Source organism: Paramormyrops kingsleyae, unplaced genomic scaffold (assembly GCF_048594095.1).
Source record: "Paramormyrops kingsleyae isolate MSU_618 unplaced genomic scaffold, PKINGS_0.4 ups282, whole genome shotgun sequence".
Classification (NCBI taxonomy): domain Eukaryota; kingdom Metazoa; phylum Chordata; class Actinopteri; order Osteoglossiformes; family Mormyridae; genus Paramormyrops; species Paramormyrops kingsleyae.
The window spans coordinates 1-27500 of record NW_027326219.1 but is presented as its reverse complement, the minus strand read 5'-3'; the positions used below and the strand labels follow the sequence as shown (position 1 = coordinate 27500).

Genomic DNA, 27500 nt, shown 5'->3' with positions numbered 1-27500 from the left:
CATTCCACTGCTACTTATTGCCAGTGGAGATGTATTGAAATTTCACTGACCATTTACACTTTCGTGTAAAATTATATTAAGCTCATTACAAGGAAGGCGAAAGGACAATCTCTTTTCAAACCACTACCCTCCCACTTACAGCCGTTTGACTGCAGCTGAGCGTCACTGCCAGCGCCATGCTGGCTCGCCACACGGGCTTCCTCAGTATACCGGCATGCTTTGCGCGGCTGACGTTACCGGAAGAGGAGTGTGTCACGAAGAGCCGTTTTAAATAAAGATTAGAAGGGGAGGCTGCGTGTTTGTCGCAGTCGTTCGGAGTTTTCACAGGCGGAGAAGAGGGATTCACGTGTACAGTTTATAGGCTGCTGCTTTATATTTGTGTTTAAAGTACACTAAAAGTTAAATAAACGATGGCGGAAAGCGACTGGGATACCGTGACTGTTTTGAGAAAGAAGGGTCCTACCGCAGCGCAGGCAAAGTCTAAACAGGTAGCGTTTCCAAAGGAGAATATGGTGACCAGTTAGATAGGAGATTGGCTGGTTATTTCGCATAGTAGTAGTATATCTTTCGAAGGTATTGTCTGCCACATGGATGGCTGATCTGCACGGTGGATTTGTGGTGGCCACACGAAAGAAGACGTTTCTTTTTGCCAAACTCCTCAGTTGTTTTTGTGGCATATGGCCGATATTAGCTACCATTTTGTTGCGTATCTATGAATGTTAAGTGACCAGTAGGAATAAGCACCGTATCGGATTCAGGTGTCTCCATTATCCCTTTCTTAGCCAATAGGTAAATAAACGTGTAAATAATCGTCTGTGTGTTGGTTATCGGCTTGGTACTGTCCGCGTTTCCCTGTGAGGCCCCAGGCGACGAAATGTCGCCATGTCCCGAATATTTTACCGTCTTCGATGCGACAAGACAGCTTGTTTTTCCTGTGGACGAGAATAGAAACCATGTTCCCGTGCTTTGTAGGCCGTCACAGCCGCCCAGAGACGCGGGGAAGCGTTGGAAACCTCCAAAAAATGTAAGACCTTCTGTAAACAAAACATTTATAGTCTGTGTTTGACCTGTTTTTTCTCTCCAGTTTAATGCCTGTGTGTGTTAATTTGTGGGGTAGACGAGCATCTTTTTTTATTACAATATACTTGCCTCAGGGTGCGAAGTAATGCCACAAATAAAGTGCCTTTGAATACCGTTCGGCAGCCGATGACGTGAGAGCCAGCTGACCGTGTGCCTGACAGGCTCGGTCCGGCCTGATGACCGCCATAGATGGAGGAGCCTCTTCATATAGGCGAAAACATCTGCGCCATGCAGAACAAGGCCAACAGCTCTAATACGTGCGCAGTCAGAGGCCGACAGCTGTCATTAACCCTCCAAGTAGTTAATACACAACGTAACTATGAAATAATTACTTGTTAAAAATAGTTTATCATTCACATGCTCTTATCTGGCCTTATTTGATACGTCTACCTGCAAACATTTCTAAAGGTTACGAAAGGTAGCTGTGGTTGTCAGTAATCAATAGGATCTGTTTATGCCACAGGAGTTCGTGATAGTCAGGAATTGTTTTGTATGTAGAAACCTACTTGCTTCTGACAAAAACACAGATTTTGAATGATGAAAACATCCACTGGAATATTTCACGTTTTCAGTTATCTCCCACACTGCCATTTTCAGTTTCATTTCTGTCTGCTGCACTAGTTCAGTAAGAAACAATGTGATGGTAAAGCCAGCTGGTATGTGTGAATTGGGGCCATGGTTCCATAGAGTAATTCATTCTCCTGCAGCTGGTACCCTGCATGACAGCTCCTGATGCCTGCTGAATGCACACATTTCCCTCAAATCCATTGTCTGTATAATTGCTGTTAGCTTTCTCGTTGCTTCTCTAGCTTGCTCCCAAGTGTGTCATTTGAACATAAGGTATAATTGCTCTTTTTCAGTTTGGCTAGTTGGTAAATATAAAACCTTTATATGTTGGGTTTGTAATAACTGATCTGGCCTTCACCACTAGGGGCAGCGGGGCAGAACAAGCAGCACCTGGTGACAAAGAATACAGCCAAGCTGGACCGTGAGACGGAGGAGCTGCATCACGAGAGGGTGACACTGGAAGTGGGGAAAGTCATTCAGCAGGGTCGGCAAGACAAGGGTCTGACGCAGAAAGACCTGGCCACGGTAAGGATTGCGGGGGGCACTGGTGTCTTACGGCACTCCATTCATCAGTGATTATTCGACAGATGCAACTAGGCCCATCTGTGCTTGGATTTACTGGTTTAAAGAAACAAAAAGTTAAAGGGAGAACTGCCCCTTTTGTAATATGTTTATTGGTAATCAGATCCCTCAGAATAACAATATATGATGAGTAATGTTCCAATGTCGTCGTATTGGAGTTGTGCCATGTTATCCCAGCCACATGTGGTTCTCAACTGTAGGTGTGGATTGGTCTAGAAGCATAAGTAAAATTCACCAGAGCAGTAGATCTCAAGTCCTTGCTGCAAAACCCGGCGTCTTTCTTCTGCTTCAAAAAACAAAATGCTTGCTAAGAAGTTAATTTCTCAGATCTGGTGTTGTGGTGGAATGCAGTCTTTGGAGGCACATGGAGATATTTCCAAACAGCTGCAACAGATTTCTCACAAGTAGATCCACAACATTTTTGAATACAAATGGTATGTGTCAAACAATGTAGGGTGAGACTGTGTATTTAATGAGATGTGTATTGTGATGCCCATAAGTTAGTAATCTGTTTGTGTCATTCAATGCATTAAATGTGCTTCTATAGAAAATCAACGAGAAGCCCCAGGTTATCGCTGACTATGAATGTGGGCGGGCCATTCCAAATAACCAGGTGATGGGGAAGATTGAGAGAGCCATCGGTAAGTAGGGTTTTTTTTGTCAATATTTGTGTGCCTGGTTTTAATTTCCTTCCTATTTAGTGGATTAGCTGTGTATCGGTCTAAGACCTTGGTGTCTTGCTACTGCCCCTTTGGGTAAATGTCTGTCTATAGAGTGGATAAAACTGGAGTTTTTTGGGACACACAACTGAATTATTTCGGTTCCATACTCATTTTATTTGGCACTTGCATCTTGAATTTTCAGTTTGGACATTGCAAAGATTGGGTCAAACAGTAATACAGCACTACGCTGTAACAGATATGCTATTATTCGTCAGCGAGTGGGAATACGTTTAATAGAGCCGCTTTCCTCACCTCGTGATGGGTGTTGCCTGCATGTTAAGAGGCCAGCTGATCCTGTGCTCCTGCTGATCTGCCAGTAAGTGTAACACCTTCTACTCCATGTTGCTCTCAGGCTTGAAGTTGCGAGGCAAGGACATTGGGAAGCCTCTTGAGGCTGCACCCAAAAAGAATTGAATACAAAGCCTCGAAGTCAGCCCACCCCCCACCCTGACCAACATCACCTACCTTCCATCCCCTCATCCCCCCAATCTGGGCTGATCCCACCTGGTTCTTGCAGCTGGACCATGGTGCCCCATCTCATTGCCATGCTGTGGAATGAGAAGCTTTATCTGACTTGGATTTTCTAAATACATCAAATAAATAGATGCATAGAGTAACAAAATTCCCAAGTGCTAATGCTTTAAATCTTGGTTGAAACTTTAACGACTTAAATTAACATGATTGTGGGACTTGGGTGAGATTTTCATTTTCTTTCCCCCAAGACATTTCAGGCATGCTGTGCTTTCTCCTCCTTTCTACTTAATGGAGTCATGATTTCAGCTGACTTGATGCATTTTTAAGTTGTACCTTTGTACTTAAAATAAAGATTGAAGCATTTGGCAGTTTAATTTTGTGTCTTTTTGTTGTTTTCACTTTGCTAGTTGCATTTTTTCTTATGGCTGGAATATTTGGCATTTCATGGACATGTCCCTTCCATGTACACTTAGTGTTCCTAAATTCACCCTTGACAATGTCAATTTTGGCCTGGAGTGCTACCAGGTCTGTCAAGCCCTGAGATACATTTTTGAATGAAACCATCTACCCAAGAACACTAGCAGTGACCGATAAGACCTTCTGCAACTCTCCTGGCATTCTGTTTGGTTTGCCTTGAAGTGAGTTGAGAAGTCTGTTCCTAAGATAACTGATTGTCTTTAAAGTGGCAAATGTGTATTTGAAAATGCATAGCATGATTATTCAGAAGTTTTGAATGATGAAACTTCATTGATCCCGTGAAAATTCTCTCTTCACCAACCCCCCTTGGCAGTAAAGGGCAGGCACCCATAACAGCACCCAGGGAGGTTAGGGGTTAAGAGTCTTGATCAAGGGCCTACAAATGTGCTGAGGCCAGGGCTGAACCAGCAACCTTCTGATCACACTGCTGCCCCCTAAATGGAATGAATGAATGATACTTTATTTGATCCCTGAAGGGAAATTCTCTCTTCGCCTACCCATCTTGTTCTCTATGATAGACATACTGTACATGTCGGTGAGAGCAAGCTTGGCAGTGAAGGGCAGCCACCCATAGTGCCCCCCACAGAGCTGGGGCTTAAGGGCCTTGCTCAAGGGCCCACATACACAGACTATTCTACCAGGGCTCAAACCATTGCCCACAGGCACAGAGGTTTAGCCCACTGAGCCACACGTTACCCCCAAACGGGACAACTTACAAGTTGTATTTTGTAATGTTACTAATTTGGAAGTACTTGATGGCATTTTTAATAGAATTGAAGGGTTATTCTGTATCATGTTTTGGTCTGAATGCAAGTACATGTTGAGATAAAGGTTTGAAGATGGATATCATATGTTGTTCTCAGTGGAGGATCATATGTTACAGAAATACAAGAATTAGATTACAATGCACATTGAACATCGTGAGATGGATTGATCACTTTGTGTTTGTGCATTATGTACTGTATCAATTATTTAAAATGGATATTTCAGGACACACATTCTCATACAGGAATACACTTGTTTCTAGAGCACATTTAATATTAAGGATTTGGTTCCATGTGGTACTAAATCGCCATTGAAGGTGTCAACATCAATAACAAATTCAGCACCAGATGCTGACTTGCACTTAGGCAAAACCAGAACACTGAAATGTTCACACAAGGGAATTAAAAAACATTTACTTAACATTATCAAATAGAAACATTTGGCCTTGATCATTAAAATTAAATGTACAAAAATACTAACATTTTTATTCATAACAGTGAAATAAGTTATTCTTTTATATATATTTATAATCTCTTTCAGAGAGAATTGTTAATTTTGTCTCAGGTAAAGTATTAACAGTACATAAGATGTATCTTTTTGTCAGCTTGCTGTCCTGTGCAGTTTATTTCCCATTTGACAGACATTTCCTGGTCAGGCTGAGGTTTACAGCTGTCCTAATGTACAAAGACTGAAGAGAGAGGCCACCTTCGTCCATGGCTCTGTGAATTCTCTAAATGGTAGATCCTGGGATGCGATCCAGCCATGTAACGGTAGTGGGCGGTGACGGACATGCGAGGTGGTTTTGGAATGCCAGTCACCCTTCCAAGGCACTGTGTGTGAGAGAAGGGCAACTTGTGCAAGGTGAAGAGAGCTGCACACTGACACTGCTCCCTTCCCTCTCCCGACCGTCAAGGCATCATTGTCTTATTAAACATCAATAGTAGTCCTTTTTAAATTGTCAAAAATTATTCACGAACGGTCTTTTCAGACATCTGTGTTTCCTCCAGGATTTTTCACAGTAAGGTGTAATTATGTTCTGTTGTAGGTTTTCCTATCAAAAGGAAAATGTCTTTCAGCATTGAAATTTAGACGACAAAATGGATCAGATTTTCTTGCCAAAGAAGTATCGCACGGATGTTGCCGGAATCCTCTTAGTCTTCTTTATAAAAAACCAAGAAGGTGTCCTCTCAATAGCAGATGCCATCATTGCTTTGTCCAATCACTGTACTCCTTCTTCATCCACATAAGTGGAGGGGAACCAGCCAACCTAAGAATAATAGGGTACAATGCTGTCTATGAGCATAGTCATTCCAAATTCCTCAGTGATTTGTTTTTACAGTGTTTGCATTACATCGTTGCAGCCCTATATTACAGTCCAGTTTTTCACGCAAGGTTTATATGTGTATTCATTCGTTTATATGTGCATGAGCTAGTCAGACCTCCCAGATCCTCATAAGTGATGCTACTTGCTTACCCTGCCATTGGCTTCGCCTTTCCACCATCCCTGGTCACCACCGATTTTGTTGTAGATCTTGACGGTGTCGCCCTCCCTAAGGGACAACTCCCTCATGTCGCGGGCTGCAAAGTTGTACCTGGCAACTGCTGTGCCAATTACCCTTGGCGTGAAAACTGCAGACACGTCCATCACAGAGGACAATCTGTTACCGCAAACCAAAGCCCTCATGCTACTTGCATGGTTAATGTCCATCAAGAGTCCTACACATTTCTTATTTTTATTGCTTTTTAACTATGACAAATGTTCATCATCCCAGTATTAATCAAGGAAGTGACTCACATAATGGAATAGGAAGATAGATTGAAGATTGACAGTAAAGAGGCATCAAGATATTCAGACAGGTGGAGAGAGAGTACCTGACCAGAAGGGAGCAGAAGTCTGTGAGGAGGAGAAGTGAAGGCCTTGAGGACTAAGGAAAGAGAAGTTGTAGGAAGCACAGGAGGCTATTGAAGCATAGAGATAAAAGAATGGAAAAGAGTAGTGAGAAAGAAATTTCATTAGAAGAGGTGCTTTTACCCAAGCACGTCAACAGCGGAAGAGGGGCCCGTTCCCCATCTTCAGAAGCTTAGCAAACCCTAGACCCCTATTGCAAAACCTGATTCAGAATTTATTTGCATGCAGTTGTGTCCTGTGGGAACTAGAAATTAGTCTAAGGTCTAACCACCAGACCCTTGGTCACTGCTTTCATTTGCATAATCAGATGAATAATCACATTGACTTCAACTAGCAGCGGCTGGCAAAAACACAGTATCATTTAGCAACACCTGTGTATATCCTGATAGTCAGATTCCATTCTGCTGTGAAAGCCCTTCATCCGTGACTGCAAGCATTCTTAAGTTGGCCAGAGAGAACCTCCCAGCCTTAGACTGTTGTGTTTCTGCATGCATCTTTCCCAACAGGCCCATAATCGTGATTCAGTGGTGGCAACAATGTGCCATTAATGTCACTGAATTCCAGCAAGTTGGGCCTCCATTATCTGTGAAGGGACTATAGTGAGTTGGAGTTACCTGGTGATCGGGTGCTGGTGCGGGGAGCGGAGCGCTCGCGTGACTTGTATGGGTATCGCAGCGTTGTGTCCAGCTGCTTAAAGCTCTCTTTCAAAGAATGCATCTGGTAGTATTCCACTAGTTCCTGTGGATGGTGACCGAACCATTACACATGAGTTCCTGCCTTTTGGAAAAGTGATAGATCTGTCAAGGTTTGCTTACCAGGAGGCTTTCGAACTTCTTTGCTTCTGTAATGTGGATCCAGTTGTCTTTTTCCACAACTTTTATATGTTTGACCTCCTCATTAAACCTGTTTGAAAGAGACAGCTTCTGAGTAAAGTCTTCATTTAATTGTGTGTGTGTGTGTGTGATCATATATATATATAGTGCATTAGTTGAGAGAGCGAGTGTAAAAAATACATATGTGTGTCTGTGTATCTGCTGTTCTCTCAAAATATTAGTCTCTTTGGGTTCCGGTGTCCATGGGAATGATGTTTTCATTCAATAGCACATTGGTCTATGCTAGTCCATGCGTCTTCCTGCTCTCACTTGATGCTAATTGCAAATCTCTCTGCCTCGGCCGTCCTCTCCCGGATCAGGTAGGTCCCACTGGTGTGGGATTTGAGCAGATTGTCAGCCTGCTGTCTCTCCATGTTCCCTGCAAACCTGAGAGTGACGCAGTAAGTGAGACTTTCCACCTGTATTGGTGACCACTACTCAGGGAACAAAAATGAAGAATTTCATTAAACTGATTAAAAAGATCTATCAATACAATAAGTTTATCAGACAAACACAACTCTTACCAGGGGTATACGTAATAATCAGGGTCCCTTGATGACTGTCTGCTGGGAATGGACTGAAAAGGCTGCAGGGGAATCACAAACCCTGCATTATATGCAGTAAACACAAAACAACAATGCATAAAATAGTCTAAACTGGCTGTTCTATTACACTGAATTTCAACTGAAATCTGCCTTCCTGCCTGCAGATGTGTAACATGTGTTCTGTTCTCTGGAAGATCTTACCTTTGGATCTAAACAGGGCTTTACACACGAACTGGGAAAGAAACCAGTCTTCTGGCCCTGGACTAGCTTCCCCTTTAAGGAACATGTAACAGATATGGTTGACTGTCTTTCAGTAGAGAAACTCAGGGCGGGTGCACATGTACTTACACTATAAGCAGGTGCATGCCTGCAGGGTCAAAAGATTCAAGAAGCAGCAGTGTGGATTACAAACCTCCCACCATGAGGTGTCTGGGTCACCCTTCAGCAGCTCAATAATGTCCCCCGTCTGAAAGGACAGTGCCGGCTTGCCGGGTGGAGCAGGGGTCCCATGGTAATTCCGAACAGCCATCATCTTGGGACCTTGAAGAAATTAATCCACTTTAAGATGGAGATGAACAGTTTTGTCCCCATGCAAGCAAAGAGGACTCAACTATGAGCTAAAGGAAACCACTGAGCTGCAGTGCAGAATCTGGCTCACACGTGCTTTAAAAATTACTGCAAAAATATTGGTGATAATGAACAAAGAATGTTAGAAATATCATACATTGGATGATTAAATAAGTAACCGAAGCAACAGTTGAATAAAGTTCTCTAAAAGTTGGAAGTATATCGATAATTTTGGCCAAAAGGGTATGTTCTTTCAACGCTTTCTTCAGTCAGCTTAAAACCCAAAAGCACCACCAATGACTTGTCATTTGTTTTTTTGGCCACTCTGTGGCAGCAGAGAGCTTCTCCATGCATCACAGCTGGCTGGCTGCACGTTAGGAGATGGACAGCCATGCAAATCAATCTGCTGCAGCTGCATAGGTAACAGTCTGACCGAGTGTCGCTGTGGGTTGAAATTACATCTCACTCAATTTTTGCATATGGAAAGCAGTCAATGTGTGACATAAGGTGTTTCACAATGTTACTTACCAGATGCTAGTGGTCCAGGTTCCTGAGGAGAAACGATTTTACAAAAAGAAAAGCATTTTAGCTACAAATTTAAAAATACTGCAGTAAAACAATAAAAATCCTATGCATATTTAGTGTGAAGAGCTATTAGGAGATGTGGTAATATTCTGTTTGCGAGAAGCTGGTTTATTTGACCGTACATGAGCACAGGCAAACTCACCGAATCATGAGGACCTGAAAGCATAGAGGAGAGAGTTGTTGACAGCTGCTGTAATCATGCCTAATTAAGAAACATAAAGGTTCCTAAACAAGCTCATGTGACACTCCGCCGATGGCTGCTGCCCCAGTCTCACTTACTTATCTTACAGATGGAGACGACCTCCAGACACTCCTTGTGAGCTCCAGTGCCACACTTGGCACAGTAGTACCCCTGGTAGAAGATTCCCCTGGGAAGAGGCCAACAGGAGATACGATTAACTGCTATTCAGGCCAGTTTAACTTAAATGTGGAATTAAAACTGGATCCATAACATGCATGGTAGCTATATTCAATCGCTATAAATTCAAGGTGGTTTCCCCAAAAACCTCCTGGGAAGACCTGCTGCTGTGTGATCCCGTCTTCGGCGAAATATGACAGAAACTTTGCATGATAATCACATGAATATCATTATTGCCGCTATTTATATCATTGCCCATTTCCTTAATTATGAAGTATGGCTAAATTCTCAGACATAATGCATAATTTAGCTATTGTCTTATTATTGCTGTAGCAGATCATTTTGGACCAGCTGCGTTATTTGTGCTTGATTTATTGCTTGAGATTGGCACAGGGGGGGTTGCATCCGGCTTAGTGTCCCAGAAAATGTGTGATCATTAACACTGCTGGGGCAGAGAGACAGTCGATGTGAATGTGTTACAGCTTCCGTCCGGTTGGAGGGCCGAGTCTGTCTCATTACAGGGAGTCTGTCTCATTACAGGGAGTCTGTCTCATTACAGAGAGTCTGTCTCATTACAGGGAGTCTGTCTCATTGCAGAGAGTCTGTCTCATTACAGAGAGTCTGTCTCATTGCAGAGAGTCTGTCTCATTACAGAGAGTCTGTCTCATTACAGGGAGTCTGTCTCATTACAGAGAGTCTGTCTCATTACAGGGAGTCTGTCTCATTGCAGAGAGTCTGTCTCATTACAGAGAGTCTGTCTCATTACAGGGAACACAATGCGGTCGCTACCAAACGGAAAACTGCCCGCTTCCTCACCTCAGCAACATCTTACAGGCCCTGCAGTTGGTGTTCTTCTCGAAGGTGTGCATCTGAAAGTTGTGCTGATTGGCAGTGGCTCGCTCTGGCTTTATGTTCGACCTATAGCATAGGCACATTCATGTTCATTTAGTCTCAATGGTCTAAAAGAACAATTTATGACTGTCCTCGCCTAGAGCTCACATTGCCATGTCAAACTGCTCCATCCACTTCCTCTTAGTGTCCTCAGTTTTGCAGAAGAACTGGAAGCCTTGCTTTCCCTGTAGGTGGATCAGGTAGAAGCCATAGGACCACTGAGGGGGTAAAGCGGAGAGGGACAGAAAGGGTTAAACTCATGTGTCAAAATTAGAGAACTGAAATCGCAATTATAAAAAGCAATACACTGTAGAGAAGATAAGCAGTCTTGCATGAGCTTACCCTTTTTCCACTTGACTGGTGACCATGTAAAGAAAAGCACCAGAAATGCAGTTACACGGACATATTTGTATATATTTTTGCATTAGTAAAACATACTTATGTAATATAACTCAACTAAATTATCGATGTACATAATTCAGTTTTATATTAAACAATGTACGATGTGTTAAACCAAAGCAAATGTATTAGGAGAAAAACATTTCACCTTCTTTACATCCCTGTTGTTCATGGGGTCATCGGACATTTTGTAAGACTGCAGCTCTATGGTTTCCTTTAGCTCATAGTTGAATCCTCTTTGCTTGCAGACAATCACCACTTTGTCAAACAGAAATATGTACCTAAAGACACAAAGAGGAAAAAAAGTCGATGACACTCCAGTCTGCTGGAATATAAAATCAGTCCCGCTAGTACAGAGTGAAGAACGTGCTGCTATTTGCTCTGGTCATTGTGTTTCCCACTGTGACGAAAGACTCCCGGACGAACTCCACCAGCATCTAAGTTAGGTCAAGTGAATTGGGCCTTATTGCCCATATACAGATATACAGTGGCAAGAGATGGCGCTCCCCAAAGACCATGGTCTGACATATACAGCAGGTGACAAGAAAAGGGAGGATACAGTGATTTTACAGATCATAAAAACACAGGACAGTGGAGAATGAGTGGGGCTGGACTTAGGACTGCAGCCTGAGTGTGTGATCAATGATAATAAATAATGCAGCGACAAAGCAGAGTAGAGTAAACACAACAGTGCGGGCAGAGTGTCAATAAATAAACAATAAAGTGACCAGTGTCAGTGGTTCGGGGGGGGGGGGAGGCAAATCAGAGCTAAATAGCCTCGGGGAAGAAGAAGAACTGGCTAGGATGTTCCGGTACTTTCTGCCAGATTTAAGTGGCACTTTTTTCCACATTACATTTCACAAGATATTTATACCAGACATAGCATTTTTGATAACAATGTTCTGTTTCCTGCAATGAATACAGCAACATGCTCAAAAAATCACTTGACATTAAGCATAGCTGTGGTGCCATTTTTGGTTCACGCACAGTTCCAGAATCTTCTCTTGCTTCTCCCCACACTGTGTGATTCTTCGTTGAGGCCGTGACTTTCCCTTTGTCATTTCCTCCTGACATTATCAGTCCTTCACTAGCCTTATCTCTGCAGCGTAACACGTGCAACTTACAGACACTCAGATGACAAAACCAAATATTCTTCTTTGAGACTCTCTGCAGTGTCGTTATCTGGCCAAGTAGGCGACCGTGTCCTGAAAGTGACTCGCCACACTTACAGGCTCCCACAAGGCCCGGCACAGTGCAAGGCCACTAAACTCACCAAGCCTGCAGCTCGTGTATCAGCCAGCTGGGGTTTATCGCTTGCTTACCTGTCCTGCTTGGTGCGGTTTACTATGGAGCACACTTTCAACTCTCCATCTATCTTCGGCCTCCCATATTCCTCAAGCTTCACTTGCTATTGGGAGTAGAGAAGTTTCTGTTATGATTTGACACTATACACACACATTAACTGATAAAACATTCAGGAGTCCATGATGAAGAGATGCTTTTAAGCAGGTGTCACCATTAACAGCATGAAAAACAAAGGGAATATTCAACAGAAGTGACAATAAAAATAACTCAATTTTAACATGAGAGACAAAAAAAACATAAAACACACCAGGGAAATTCATGCAAATTGTCGGTATGAAAATAAATTCATGGTACTTCTCATTTTCATTATATGCCAGTTCAAAAACATGCCTTCTTGTGGTGTGAATTATTCATTATTAACAACAAAACGAACAAGAAGCGGGAAGATTAGTAAGGAATCAGGGAAACATCCTGACATTGCCCAAGGGACTAATGAAAGACAGGTGAATATTTTATCCAAGAGCGCCTTTATAGATTTTTTTTTTTTTATATATATATATATATATATATATATATATATATATATATATATATATATATATATAAAGTAATCCTCTTCTTGACATCACAATACTGAATACGGGTGTTAAGTTTGTGAATAATGGGGTAAAACATTAGTTTATTCTATACTTACCAGGTTTTCAATTGAGTTCTGAAACTCACTAATTTTTTTCAAGGTTTCATTGTCCCGTTTCACTTCATTAATATACATGGCCAGATCCTGCAGGAAGAAGTACAGGGTCATATGAACCTCAAACCACAACAGCACAGCAGTTCTGAAGCAGAAAGCTTGCAGTGGCTGTCCAGTGTTATCCGGCATGATCTGTTGGACCTTCACGCCGGTGTTATCCGACATGATCTGCTGGACCTTCACGCCGGTGTTATCTGGCATGATCTGCTGGACCTTCACGCCGGTCCTCACCTGCATAGCTTCCAGGGCCTCCTTCAGCTGCTGCTGCTCCGGTTGGTCTGTCGAGTGGCTCACCAGCTCCTGCGAGGTGATGTCACAGTCACCCCCGTACAACACATGTGCGGCAGCTTTCTGACTGGCTGACACGAGGCAGACGGCGAGCTTCCAGGCTCAGCCCCTGCTGCCGTTTGCTGACCTGAGGCCAGGAGCGATGGCGCATAAATGTGCACCCACACGGCATGGGTACAATAAAATCTGATGCTTGTAATGAGATTTAGCCATGGTCTATTTGAATACACTCTCTTAGTCTCTGGAGGGCACAACTGAATCAGGTTTGATCAGGATATCTGCTTGTTCCCCTCCAGGTCAGCAGGGGGCACACTTTCACTTACACTTATTAGACATCTGTCATTCTCAATTGTGCAGTATGGAGATAATTACTTAAGGTCTGTATCATATAGGACAATTGTTTTACATATGAGTGCTATTTAACTGCACCAAATTAAATAAGTCTTGCCACAGCATATTTGGTTAATGTGGAAAAATTAGATGAATATTTAATGAATTTTAATGAGTTTTTTTCCCCACACAAGCCTATCTTCCTGGGAGAGTCTCTATGAAACATGACCTTACCTTGAGAAGGAGGTGATATTTTAAAACCCTCTGCATGGGCACCACTAGCAGGTCCTGCAGTTTGAATTTCCCTTCCTGGACCTTCATGGTACATTCCTGAAATAAGTGCAGACATTCCACATCAGTGTCATCAGACATGCTCTGCCCCACTGACTAATCTGTGGCATCACTATGGATCACTCAGACATTGTCATTTATCATCCGAGTCATGCTTCCATTTTGGAAGCTGGAGACACATTATATGGAATGTGAGAATAATCTTACTGCATCCTCTGATTTGTTCATATAATTTCTCTCTCGCTACTAACTGCTAAATGTAAAACTGATCCCAGGTCCTGCTGCACCAACTTCTATTTTTCTCTTATGTTCCACCCATAAGCAGTGTGAACAGCGGCAGGATGTTTACAGGAACGGAACTTCATCTGCAATAACAGTCCTAATGGTTCCAAAGGTCCTTTATTGTAGGTCCCAGAAAATTTAGGGGTCATCTAGTGCTGAAGTGAGATAAAGATGTGATAAAGATGTGAGTGAGGAAAGATGTGATATTTTAGAAATGGTGCTTATTTAGAGGTAAAATAATCCAAGTGAAGATCATTTCAGTGCAATCTGCACATACAGATATTGCATAATCCAAGTTACCCGCATAATAACAGTGGAGATAGGTGGGAGAGTGATTGGGAACAGATTCTCCTGTCACGTCAGGAGGCTAAATGATTCCTATCTTCGTTTTATTGTAACCAAATCATTTGTGTACCCAAGTTAAGAAATTTTCACAAACTGTGGTCCAAATAAAGACCGTAGAATATCTGACCCAGAACCATAACTACTGGGCTGGTGTGGTCTACCCAGAGATCCTGCCATACCTCTAATTTCATCTTGACATCTTCCCTTGTGGTGATCAGGTCATCCAGTGTCTTTTGGGCAGACTCAACATGGCTGCAGTATTGGCCGTAAATCAACAGTCTGCAGAGAGAAGGCTGGGGATGAACACACTGCAGACCGTTTGGAACAACACGGCTGAATAACGCAGTACTGTTACATAGTCAGCCTTTATCAAAAGCCTCATGCAGTGATTTAACCTTGATCCAAAGCTTCATGCAGTGATTCTACTAGAGCGATTCAAGGTTAGCGGTTCGCTAAAGTGTGCTTGAAGCAGTGATATTACAAGTCTGTTTCATCAAATAAGGTGAAGCCCCCATCCTTAAATACAACAGAACCTGCAGGTACTGCTGGTCCTGCTGCAGGAATCACAGCAACAAAAATCCGGAAAATGGTCCCACAGACTTAGATACGCAGGGCAGGGGGTCCCCCAAGCTTCTCTCAAGACCCACTAGGGAGGAACGCCGCTCTGAATTCCACCCGACTGCTTCTGCTTCCCCAGTTCTCTCTCACTCTACATGACCAGTTTCATTATGCTTCAAGGATAAAGGCATGTAAAGGTAAATGAAGTGCAAAATATACCTTATGGAAATCTGATGTCATTCCAGGAAAATGAAAACCTCATTTAATTTGCTTCTCAAAAATCTGAAGGATGCACTGACATAAAATATTTTTGATATTTTTTATGGTTCTTAAATCATCTCCCACGTTTGTATTGCATTACATTTCGAATTAGTTTTTAACGATCTTTCTGGTCATATCAGGTAGCTGGTTTAGAAAACAGAACTCATATAGGACTCAAGTCACTAAACAAGATCTCAATACCTGCTAACACCCAAAATCACTGCTATTTGCTAATTTTACTAGTCATTTTATCCTTTTTTAAGTAATAGACATTTTTGCAATTTTCACCTCATGTGAAATGTATGTATAAGAGGCTGGATATTTATCTGGCAGGAGACTCACAGAAAAACCACAACAAACAAACCAAACAGTAAAGGAATCACTGGGAGAGAAAGGCCACAATCACAATGAAACACCTATTCCTGTTTGCTGTATTCGCTTAGCAAATTAAGCCATCCCTGTAAATGCTCTGACCCCTGGCCTCTTAAGCCTATTAGTTTGCAAAAGGATATTTGTACCAAATCAGTGAAACACAGTGGGTGTTTCTCATTAACACACGTTTAATGCATGTGCCAATAACCAGTGGATGCCAGGATGCCGACCGGCAAACAGAGGTGATGCATTGCAGGACATATTCCTGAGTCTTGACTAACTGACTAACTAGCATATGAAAGACGTCTCAGGGCGTAATATATGGGTGGGGTCGAGGGACAGAGCAAGAGAGATTTAACTAGTAGGCCAATTAGTCTCAATGAGGCTCAGAGGTGTAGCAGTCTACTGTACACTGAAGCTACATGAGAGAAGTCTTCTCGAAGCCCATAGTATGGCATGTTTATGGACTCATGCACGGTACTCCTGGTAGAGCAATTGGCAAAAAAAACCTTTAGGGCTTTTTAAGGGCATAGCAGACATTAGACTCTAGAGGGAAACATAATTTGACATCTGGGAGCATCTGGAAGGCCAATTTAGCAAGGAAATGACATGGCATCACCCAGAGGTAAAATGTGAAACACGTCTGACAGAAGTAATAAACGTGAAACTGAAATGGGCAGCCAGATCTCAATAAATCATATCCATGAATGTCAGCGACAACTCAACATGTGAAATGGGAGCTGAAGATCTTAAACTGAATGTCATATTAAAATGAGCACTGATATAGCACTCTATTGTGAATATGTGAATATCAAAGGTTTATAATGGACTGAAATTACAATAATAATCATTTCACAATTAATTTGCTTTAACAGCCAATTACCTGAAAAGTTAATCAAGATCTAGCAACTAATTATGTATGACTTCATGTGGATTCACAGGACTGTGTCCATCTGCACTGAACTGCTATTTGAGGTTTTCCAGACAGGTTCATGCCATTGGGTCAAAACTGCCTTTGTTATGTTTAACTGTATTTTGATGCAGAAATGTCAGCAATTTATAAATTCATTCAGCTTCCCACTGCTTTCACGAATCGTATTGTTGCAAAGGTCACATGAACAAACAACTGAAGGTTGTTTAATTAAACTCGATCTACAGTACTCCACCACTGCACTAGTTTCTACTCCCAGTGGTGACGTCATATCAGTACTACTGGGATCTGTTTCATATTATAGACAGGAAAAATTATTACGTCAATTAGTGTGTAATAGTAAGGGACAACAAGCACATAGAAAATGGCATGTTATCCACTGTCTGAAAGACATGATGTTGGGTCTGTGCCATAATTGCACTCTCTGTAAGACATATAAATGTGTCATAGAAGGTTATAATCATGAATATTTATGTGTATGTCTCTGATCCCTGAAATAGAGAAGGTGGACACTCACGGTCATCTGAATGCATCTGAATGCATGCCCTTCATCTCCCGGCAGACAAAATGTCATATGACCTGAAAGGCTGGCATGTCTGCATTGGCACAAGGTGCCTTTGGCAGGATGGGACACTTCTAGCTGGGGAAGCTGGGACAGGCATGTGGTGACACTCAGGGACATCTCAATCAGACACACAGAGTGCATTACAAACAGGGACAACGATGCAGGAGAGGGGACAGCTGTCACACTAACCCCGTCTAATGTGTCCCTTAGAGGACCGCTAATTATGCTCACTGCACACCAGTGAGCAATTAAGAGCCTGGAGGTTTCTAACCGACTGAGGGCCAGGGTGAGTCTGACTGCTTAGGGCACAATGGTGATCAACACCAGCAGGAAATTCATCACGTGTAAGTCTGAGCACCTGAGGAAACCTTACGCCCAACACAGGATGCGGGTTCTGCTGGACGACGGAAAAAGAAAGCTAGTTAAAATGCACGATATCCATCAGAGGCACGGAACGCTAAAAGTCGGCATTTCTGGGCTGTGCATGCAAATAAGCAGCGGGGAGGGGACACGTCAGTGTCTCCCAGTAAACGCACTCACGGTGTGTTCCATTTGAACTGGGAAGTCGCAATTTCTGAGCCCCTTGTCAGAAATTTCAACTGGAACGCCCCCTGAAAGTTGGAGGAACCTCTAGAACCCCGACCTCTTACTCCCCTGGCTGTGCCCTTCATGAATAGAAGTGAAAGCTGTAGTTAGGTACTGTTTATTATATCTTATTTGTGTCTCATTAATTCAGTCATACACACAGCATTGTCCAACCGCTCCCTCTTGCTACAGTGTTTGAATGCGCACAATACAGCACAATGCGTTATCAACTGGTATTGCTAACAACAGTTAGCAATGAACCTGGCTAGAACTGGTATAGCAATATGGCTTTCTAACTTCTTGTACTGGAATGCAGTTAACCTGGGTGTGATGTCATTCCCAGCTCTTACTTCTGAGGCAAATGGAATGCAGCATCATAAAAATATAACTTGCACAGTAACTGACCCAAAAACAGCCACGAGTGATACTGTGACACTATATAAACATTTTTACAGCTGTAAAGTAGTTAAGAACATGAATATGTGACCTTGGGAGTTCCAGAGGGCCAATCCTGTCCTTCTGTCAAGGACATAAACTGAATCACACCCTGTTCTGTCCAGCCCCCCCCAACCTGGTACTAGACAATCAGTTACAAGATGGATGGATCGTACCCATTTGTATAAGTGGGAAATTTTTAGTCACTACGTATAAGATCCAAGACCCTGTACTGCAGTTGAAAAATGGATGAACTTATAAAACCTAAAGTAGCGACTAAAAATTATAAAAGTAATAATACAATTAGGTCTGATTGCCAGTTTGTAGCAGCCATGATGCTATAAGTAAACAGGGGGTCATCTGCAAGTCAGCTGATCCAGCAAAGGATTCAAAATATCAAACGTGAAAACACTGTAAGGCCACTGAGACGCACGGCACAGCTGGGCAGGCGAAACTCTACCCAAGGTCATTTCCAGATAACATGATGCAAAATGATAACTGATAAATCCTTTATTTGCCATTTACTCAAGTAAGAGTACAGGTTCACTGAAATTCTTCTCTTCACCTACCCCGTCTTGCTCTCCGTAGCTTGGGGGTCACAGTGCAGGGTCAGCCAAGGGCCCTGCTCAAGGGCCCTGCTCAAGGGCCCTGCTCAAGGGCCCACAGACATGTACTGCACAGTGCATCATCCTTGGATGCGAAGTTTTTTTGTGGCTTAATTTACAGTTTGGCATCACGGGGAAAAACAGTAACCCATTTAGAAACCCATAAGTGTTCTTCCTATTTAGCCTTTCATCCACACCACTGCAGATCTTTTTCTCTCAGTAGTGGAGAAAATGTTCAATGCTGTCCAACAACTAATCTTTCTGTATCTTAAAACTTTTAGATTTTAGGAAAGTAGCAGCTACAAGTGTTTATTATTTTTGTTTACCTACAAACTACACTTCAAGGGAACAGGAGTTGTGCATTCAGAGAAGACATTTATGACTGTTGTTAAATGCACTATATAAATAAAATTGAATTGAATTGAAGTTTAGCTCACACGCTTGTACTGAACTTTTGTGTTTGCACTTGTGACCTTCATGTTAGCTTGTCTGGCCATATTCCTCTCATTAACAAGGTAGTTTTAACTTAAAACTACTGTTGACTGGATTTTGATTCTTTTTTGGTCTATTGCATCCTTCTCCATAAACTCTTTATACTGTATTATATGAAAATGCCAGGAGGATGGCTGTTTCTGAGATAATAGAACCACTGCGAATGACACCAACAATTACAACACTTTAAAAGCAATTATCTCAGGCATCATATTCTGGCAATTTATCCAAAGAATTTTTCAAGCAATTTCACTGTCGCAGACAAATTTTCAATATTCAATTAAACTCATGAGTTTTTCTAGAGCTGTGGTGTACTTCCGTCATCTCGATCGTTTGGTGTAAGATCAGGATAGTTGTCAGTCTTTTTCTTGTCTTGAAGTTTCTATAAAATCCATCCATGTTTATTTTTATCATATGTCCTGGCTCATCCAAATAGTGACATGGACATTGTCAATAACCAATTGGTGAGCTCCCAACAAATGGCAGTGAAGCAGGTACAGGAATTCAGGTAGGGAGACAGACATGAAGGAGACTCCGGGGAGGTTTCAGAAACCACTGTTCTCTTAGATCTTTCTCTCCCTGTTCATGCCACCATAGTCAGGTCCACATTCTGTGGTATCTTCTCTTTTTCACTGTCTTATCACCATAAACCACTGAACACACGAGAGCAGCTGTGGCCAAAAGCTGCTTCTGCTTCGGCTCCCTTGTTCAACAGTTTTTCTATCCCTGTAAATTTCCACCAAAAGCATGATAGGAAATAATCGCCGTCTTGCAAACAGTGACTCTGCAAGATTCCTAGCTTTTGCAAAATCCTTGTCTGTGATAATGAATTCTGTGACATATTGGGTTCTATTTTGATCTAATGCAAAGCGCAAAGTGGAATAGTTATGGGCGTGTCCAAATCCATTTAGCTATTTTGATGGTGAAAAACCAAACTTTGCACCAGCACAAGGCTGAAAAAGCTTGTCCAATCTCTCTTAATTATTCAGGTATGTTTTGGGTGTAAAATACAATGAATCAATCAGAATGGCACCTTTAAAAGGCAGTGGCACATGATCTACTGTGGATTGCCATTATAATGGTGCGTTTGCATGGCAAACAAGATCGCTTTTTGGCCAAGCAAATGGACGTGCTCTTGCGTGAGCATATCATCTACGGTAGCATCACTGTCCTACCAAGCCTTTCGAGTGAAGCAGGCATGGGATGAGGTAGCAGTGGGTGTGTCCTCATTTTAGAACATCACCACATCATCCACGCAGTGCCGAAAGCAGTATAATGATGTCAGAAGACGGGGAAAACGGAAGCTCTTTGCAGAACGAGAGCAGGGAACAAGGGAACGGGAACTTAAGTATGCATTTGTGTGTTTTTTATTATTATTTTGGATCTGCAGTTCGTAAAATATAAGTAAAAGTGCGATCTTTGTTCAAACAAAACAAACCCTACAGTGTTCAAATAAAAGACAGGGCTGTTATTTTTCTACTCTCACAATTAAGATTCCTTTCCAGGCTACAGACGATCCAGCTTCTGCCAGCCGATCCCTCCTCGACTGCCTTGGTGCCAGTGTACACTCCTTTGTTGGCATCGGCACATGCAGTTCAACATCACGCCTTCTAATGCACCCTAATGTGTCCTCATTTATGCCCATCAGACATCCGTCAGACATGGCAATGTTACACAACATACAACATGCCACAAAGAATGCCATGACCTTCTGAAGGGTGTATTGTAATGTTTCCCCTGACTTATCTAAACATCTGAAATGCATTCGCAGCAATTCAAATGTCCTTTCAGTTACAGCACGTGCTTAATTCTGATAATGGACTCTAAAGGTTTTTTAAAGATAGGGTTTGTTATCTACTTAATATTTATTGTTTTTCTTTTGTTGTTTCATTAACAGTATGATTACGTGAAAGGACCAGATGTACTCTATAAAAATATATAAATATACTACCAATATAAAATATAATACCATAAATATAATACTAAATACAATAATCTTATCTGGGTCAATAACAAGCATTGGGCACGTTTCTAATTATAATTATCTAATTATAATATTCTAAGTATCAATTTAAATACCTTTTAACATTGCGCTACTGACTTTCGATGTGGTTTTTGTTGGTCAAAAGTACTATGACACTGTGGTGCCTTAAAATAGCGTAGCGCCAACAATGCACCCGGCCACGCCCACAATGCGCCCGGCCATGCCCACAATGTGCCCGGCCACGCCCACAATATGCCCGGCCACGCCCACAATGCGCCCGGCCACGCCTCATTTAAAAACATCACTCCTATGAGCGGAAAGTGGACGCAAAACCAAATATGGAAATGACCAATATGCTGGTACAAACCTAGCAAAACCACTTTGCGTTGTGCTTTGCACAGGTGGAAAATAGAGCCCGTTGTCTTTAGATGTGAGAGGGTGTCAGACTTTAGTCTTTAAAAAAGTCTTCTCAGAGTCTTTTCAGACTCTTTTACTGTATGGTTAGTGTCAGCCATTCTAATGCTGAGTCACACAGTGTGCCTCTTGACCCTGTCTGCCTGTTGTATATATTCAGTCACATGACTCATCGCTATGAAGAGCAGGTGTACCTAACAATCTGGCCAGAGAGTATGCCGGTATACTTAAAATAAATCAACATGAACTGCTACAGCGACAACAAACGCAGTGGCTCTCATTTGCTGGTTACGGAAAGAACAAAGCAAAAAACAATAAATCTGTCATTGTAAACACCAAAAGTTGTATGATTTCAGTGCAGTAGCTAAGCCTCAGAGGTTTCTGCGTTACCGTGATTGGGTATACTCCAGCCTACTGACAGACATACTCTGTACAAGGACAAAGTGCAGTGACAGTTGAGTTCTTTGGCAGTTCCCAGGGAGAAGCAGAGCAGTACTGACCGCTCCTTGAAGTCCAGGAAGATCTTGCCCAGGCCGTTACCTCCACTCATCATGTTCAAGTCAATGGCTCTCAGCAGAGAGAAATGGACTTTGATCACATCCTGTGGATCAACAACATGACAATAACCAGCCTGTCTAAGCCTGGGACTCTCCGTGGATAACAGACAGCTGAACATTCCAGACATTGGAGACAAAGCACAGTGTAACATTACTGCATGATGAGATCATCAAAGGAGTGAAAAAGACAAGGCACCAAGCACTGACCACTACATTAAAACACACTTACATTAAATCAAACGTACCTCAAGATTAAGAAAAATTGCTCCCATATCCAGCGGGCTTAACACTTGCTTCAAGGGAATCATATAACTCTGAAAAATAAGCATTAAAATGAGATTATATATTTAATTCACATAATAAAACACATTTATTCACAATATTTGTAAAAGGGCTCGAAAAAAAATGTTCCAGATTGCATTGCATACAAAGTTCAACCAGCAATGCAAAAATAAGCTTCAGACATAGTAATTTGGAATCAATATATAATATAAAAGAACAATTAATTACATGTACATCAAGCTAACAAATAAAAACATGTTAAATTGTATGTCAAAGTGAGAAACTACTTAACACATTACATTAGATTAGGAAATATATTAAAAATGAGTCAACGTTTTAGGTACCTGAGAAATGACAGTACAGTTTTGCTTTAAATGTGTTTATGGTGGTATGATGCTGGGCGATTATTCAGTAGGTTTAGGAGATAACGGCATGTGTATGTGTATATAACCTTTCTGAGAACTGAAAATCTACAGAACTCAGAACATAACTGAGACAAGAGGACTGGACCATGTTATGAGGGTTTAGCAGGGCAAGTGACCAGTGATATCCTTGCTGATACATCCCACCTGTCCCTTGGTGCAGACCTTATTGTTTCCTGAATGCCATGGTTACTTTGATTTTCATTGAAATGACTCTCATGTTCACTATAATGTTGTCGTCATCTCAGCCCTGCTGTATCTGAAAACCCTGAAAAGGGAAACCTTGCCCCCAATAAATCAGGTCACACAGTCCTATTTCTCCATCCCATATTATATCCATATCGATCTCTTCTTCTCACGTTCATTTCCTTCAGTGTAACTGGCAGCGATAAATTCCACTGCTGACAGGAAGGGGAGTGTCAGAGTGATAGGAGCAATATTGCGCTTTGTGCTGGAGAAGGTGGTGCTGAGAGGGTGGGGCAAATGCACCTTCTCGATGTCCTCCAGCGTCTTGTAGTACTTCGCCTCTGTCTCCTGAATTTCAATCATGCAGCAGTTCCTTTTGTCTTCCTCTGTCATGCCCATCTTCTGTTTCATAAACAAGACAAATGTGTCATTTAATGGCGTAAGCCGCAGCAAATGCTCACCTAAGAAACAGGGGGGTAGTTTCAAAGTGGAAACATGCAAATATAAAGCTTTATTCCTTTCTGCTGAAGAAATGTCAAAAATGGAACGTCTTGAGCTTATGGAGAGAGGGCAGATCTTAAAAGAAGCATTTGAATAAGCATAAAATTAAAGTAAGCACAAATCAACATATACATTGGTTGATTATGTACGTGATATATGCATTTGCCCTCAGACATTTCAGATATCTCTGAAGGTTTCTGATCTGTTGGGACTAAAGAAATCGAGAGTAAACAGAACGTCAGCCTGGGGACTACTCAAATAAGACAGCGCTGGCTGTCACAAGAACCTGTCATCAAAAACCAAGGCTGTCATCCAGACAAAGGAGGGCTGACATGAAACTCAGGAAGGGGATTCTTCATGTTGGTGCACACTGAAATACAGTTCACACGAATGGGGACTTCATGGTAAAATAATCATTCAATAGGGGGGAATTGTTATTCTGTTGGAGATTTCAGAGTAGGAACGCAAAAGAGCAAATACAACACCAAATCAGACAGGGAGCTACCTAAACACATGCATATCACACCCACTTGCACACACGATGAACATGGGGCCTACCTGCATGTACCTTATCTGCAGCGTTTGAGAAACCAGAGCAACATGCATGAGGAGGGCACGCATCTGTGCAGAAATGCAGGCCCACTGCGATGCCTAGTGAAGCCTGTCCTCACTGCGAAGCACTGCACACACTATTCAATGGCTCAAAATGTATTATCACCTACACTGCATTATACTGAAGGCTGAGAGTGTTTTAATAGGTATCGTTTCTCCTTAGATCTGATGCCAATGCTTAGATAGATGCTCAATAGGTCTGTAACCATTAAGTCACCATCCCACTCATTATTCATCTATAAGATGTTGGACAGAGGAATAGAAAGATCTTCTTCACCATGGCTTGTTGGTTTGTTGACACCTCTAGTTTGGATGGCCTAACTAAAACAACTTATTTCCTGGCAAAATTACTTTCAGCACTGACAGATTAATGGAAGTGTGAAAACACAATAAGCAAAAGTAATTACACCAATCAGCTCCCTTGGCAAGGGGCTCCTCTGTTGGCTGATAAACCAGTAAAACGCCAAGAAGCTCAGCTTACCATGGGCTGCCGAACCTCCACCTTGATGATGTCCTCATAAATATCATCCTCCTCATAGGGCACACAGTCATAGATGTCATCCTCGCCAACATCGTGCTCGCTGGTGGAAAACACATACATCAAGGCGCGTTAGCATTATTACTATGACATGTAGCGACTTTGGAGGAAATGGAAATGTAGTGTATTAACAGCAGTCCCAGTTCCACTTTAAAGGGTCAGTGGTCCCATTACAGAGTCCCAGTGTCTGTCGGTTCCAATCAGTGTTCAGTCTGAAGCAGCCTATCAGTCGATGAGCTCCCAGCCTGCCTCTGAATTCCTTTAAATCTCATGTAACAGCCGCAGAATTCACAATAGACAGATGGGACTCACTGAAGGAATTGCTTTGAACCTGGGGTACATGTAGCTTCATGGAGTGGCATGTGGGATGCATTTTGAGCTAAAAAGCTATATTTGTCCATATGACACTAAATGGCATATGATATTACTTGGTAGTCATGAAAATAGCTTCCATTTAGCAGCTATGGAATACATATTTGTGCAAAACAAAATCATAATACTGTTATTTTGAGGGACTACTTGAATTTGAAATGACTTTCATTGCGAAGATATGGGACAGAATAAGGTTAACTCTAATAGTCCATTGTAGGGCATATACTTTCAGCATCACATTTCACCTAACCACATGCTTTTGGAATGTAAACACAGGGAGGACAAGCAAACTGCACACCCATAGCACCTTAAACATAAGGAGGGCATGCAGACTGCACACCCATAGCGCCTTAAACATAAGGAGGGCATGCAGACTGCACACCCATAGCGCCTTAAACATAAGGAGGGCATGCAGACTCCACACCCATAGCGCCTTAAACATAAGGAGGGCATGCAGACTGCACACCCATAGCGCCTTAAACATAAGGAGGGCATGCAGACTGCACACCCATAGCGCCTTAAACATAAGGAGGGCATGCAGACTGCACACCCATAGCGCCTTAAACATAAGGAGGGCATGCAGACTCCACACACAGGGCCTCCTCTGGGAATCGCACCCATAACCCCGGAGGTGTGAGGGTGCAGAGTTACCCACAGAGCCACCACACTCCCCTCACGCCATTCTTTATTTCTTTATTTGTTAGTATTTGTTTTTAGTGTTGCACATTATTTGTTTTCAGTCTTGTTATACAAAAACACTAATTACTGATTTCAATGACTGACAGAATCTCTACTCTAATTCACCACAGACTATTGCAATTAATCTTCTAGTTTACCTTGGCAGCCATTTTTATTAAACTGACACCCAGCCGGGTTACACTGGTGTTTTCTGCATCAGGCCTGAGTTTCTCAGCCCCCCGACACCCTGGCAGCATGTCTGCCTGACACCTGTCTGCCACATTGTGCAGCAGGTCCCCTAGACTGATAGAGTTGCAGTGTTACCCTTCTCTTTGTCTAAGTGGGGGTGACAGCCATGATATTCCTCGCCCAGGGGGGATCAGTCGCAGCTCTGGAAAAGCGCTCACTGACGGAGAGACGGCTTGACATGCCTTGTTCCTGTCGATTTCACAGAGGCGGCTGATATAAAGCATCAGTGTGTTTTCTTGTAGACCACTGTCAGTTTTTGTTGTTGCGAAAAACACTCCAAAAGCCTGAGGTAACCGCCTGGACCCACCCATGTCAGATGCACTGATGCGTCCAGCTGGCCGTACACAGCAGCTTCAACTACATATGTAAACCCTCAGGGAGACAACTAAATTTCATGCTCTCAAATACCAGTGTTTAAATGTCTTATAATCTACTTAGTGCATAACAATTTGACAGAAAGTTAAGCAGGAAACCACTTCCTGTTGACTGAGAGGAAGTAACCGAACAGGGTATCCCATCCGTTCATTCTCCATGGTCAAACCAATTTCCTGTTTTCAGGTAATAACTTGCGATTGATGTGGGTCACGCTGCCCTTAGCATAGCTAGGGATGGGTCACCTGTCATATCACACAGAGGACAAAGAATACAGGCCACTCTCAGCCACACTCTGACTATATTCCATATGGGGGGGGGGGGGGGCTGACACAGTTACCATCTGACTGTGAAAGGGAATGTTTATGCAGAAGCCCCAATGTGAGAAATGGGGGAAAAGACCAGGAGTGACCAGGAGTGATAGGGGCTGAGCCAAGATGACCTGAGGCTGTCAGTGCTGACAACGATTTCCCTGACAAGGAGTTTAGCATCTGCATACTTATGCAGTCAGCTGGTGTTTTTCTCCCAAGTCACTTAAGATGCCAGCAAAAACTACTCATCACACCATACTTGTAACATGGCCAGGTAACTGTAATTGTAACATGGCAGTGTAACTACTCATCTGTGTACTTTGTAACATGGCAGTGTGACTACTTATCTCACTGTACTTGTAACATGGCTGTATAACTACTCATCTGTGTACTTTGTAACATGGCAGTGTGACTACTTATCTCACTGTACTTGTAACATGGCTGTGTAACTACTCATCTGTGTACTTTGTAACATGGCAGTGTGACTACTTATCTCACTGTACTTGTAACATGGCTGTGTAACTACTTATCTCACCACAGTTGCAACATCTTCATTTCAACATTTAAAAATTCTGCATCTACCAATCTGCTTTTCATGGTATAGACTATATTTAGCAGATATGTAAAAATCTAAAATTTTGAATGCATTCATATATTTTAATAATATATAATTATATATATATAATATAATTATATATACATTTAATAATATCAGGTTAAATGTGAATATTTCATCTAATGAAAAAAAAACTTTATTCTGTTCCTTGTCCGTCATAAGAAAAAGTTTTAATTTTAATGTTAATGTTTTTATTTGTTATCAGATATTCCTTTGC

The 27500-nt window shown here is 42.2% G+C and overlaps 2 protein-coding genes across 5 annotated transcripts; one reads left to right on the top strand and one right to left on the bottom strand.

Moving 5' to 3' along the window:
* The first annotated feature begins 253 nt into the window (after positions 1-253).
* Positions 254-3799, top strand: LOC140587492 (endothelial differentiation-related factor 1). Of its 2 annotated transcripts, XM_072708752.1 has the most exons (5): positions 257-488; positions 973-1024; positions 2012-2172; positions 2777-2870; positions 3304-3799. In XM_072708752.1, the coding sequence occupies exons 1-5, from the start codon at positions 411-413 to the stop codon at positions 3363-3365; spliced, it is 447 nt and encodes a 148-aa protein (XP_072564853.1). In that variant the 5' UTR covers positions 257-410; the 3' UTR covers positions 3366-3799. The 2 variants fall into 2 exon arrangements, with proteins under 2 accessions (XP_072564854.1, XP_072564853.1); XM_072708753.1 differs by lacking the exons at positions 2777-2870; positions 3304-3799 and adding an exon at positions 2557-2677 and having other exon boundaries at positions 254-488.
* Positions 3800-4919: 1120 nt separating this feature from the next.
* LOC140587491 (guanine nucleotide exchange factor VAV2-like) lies at positions 4920-24722 on the bottom strand. 3 transcript variants are annotated; one of them, XM_072708750.1, is made up of 25 exons: positions 24629-24705; positions 24094-24108; positions 23338-23436; positions 22390-22458; positions 22088-22188; positions 14565-14664; positions 13702-13797; positions 13081-13149; positions 12793-12879; positions 12116-12201; positions 10942-11074; positions 10737-10751; positions 10503-10612; positions 10320-10421; positions 9425-9513; positions 9288-9301; positions 9089-9110; positions 8406-8533; positions 8195-8266; positions 7973-8034; positions 7719-7835; positions 7392-7479; positions 7191-7314; positions 6142-6296; positions 4920-5934 (listed from the first exon to the last, which is right to left on the bottom strand). In XM_072708750.1, the coding sequence occupies exons 1-25, from the start codon at positions 24629-24631 to the stop codon at positions 5887-5889; spliced, it is 2004 nt and encodes a 667-aa protein (XP_072564851.1). In that variant the 5' UTR covers positions 24632-24705; the 3' UTR covers positions 4920-5886. The 3 variants fall into 3 exon arrangements, 2 of the variants coding, with proteins under 2 accessions (XP_072564851.1, XP_072564852.1); XM_072708751.1 differs by lacking the exon at positions 24094-24108 and having other exon boundaries at positions 24629-24722; XR_011989168.1 differs by lacking the exon at positions 4920-5934 and having other exon boundaries at positions 6163-6296; positions 6540-7314.
* Positions 24723-27500: the final 2778 nt, after the last annotated feature.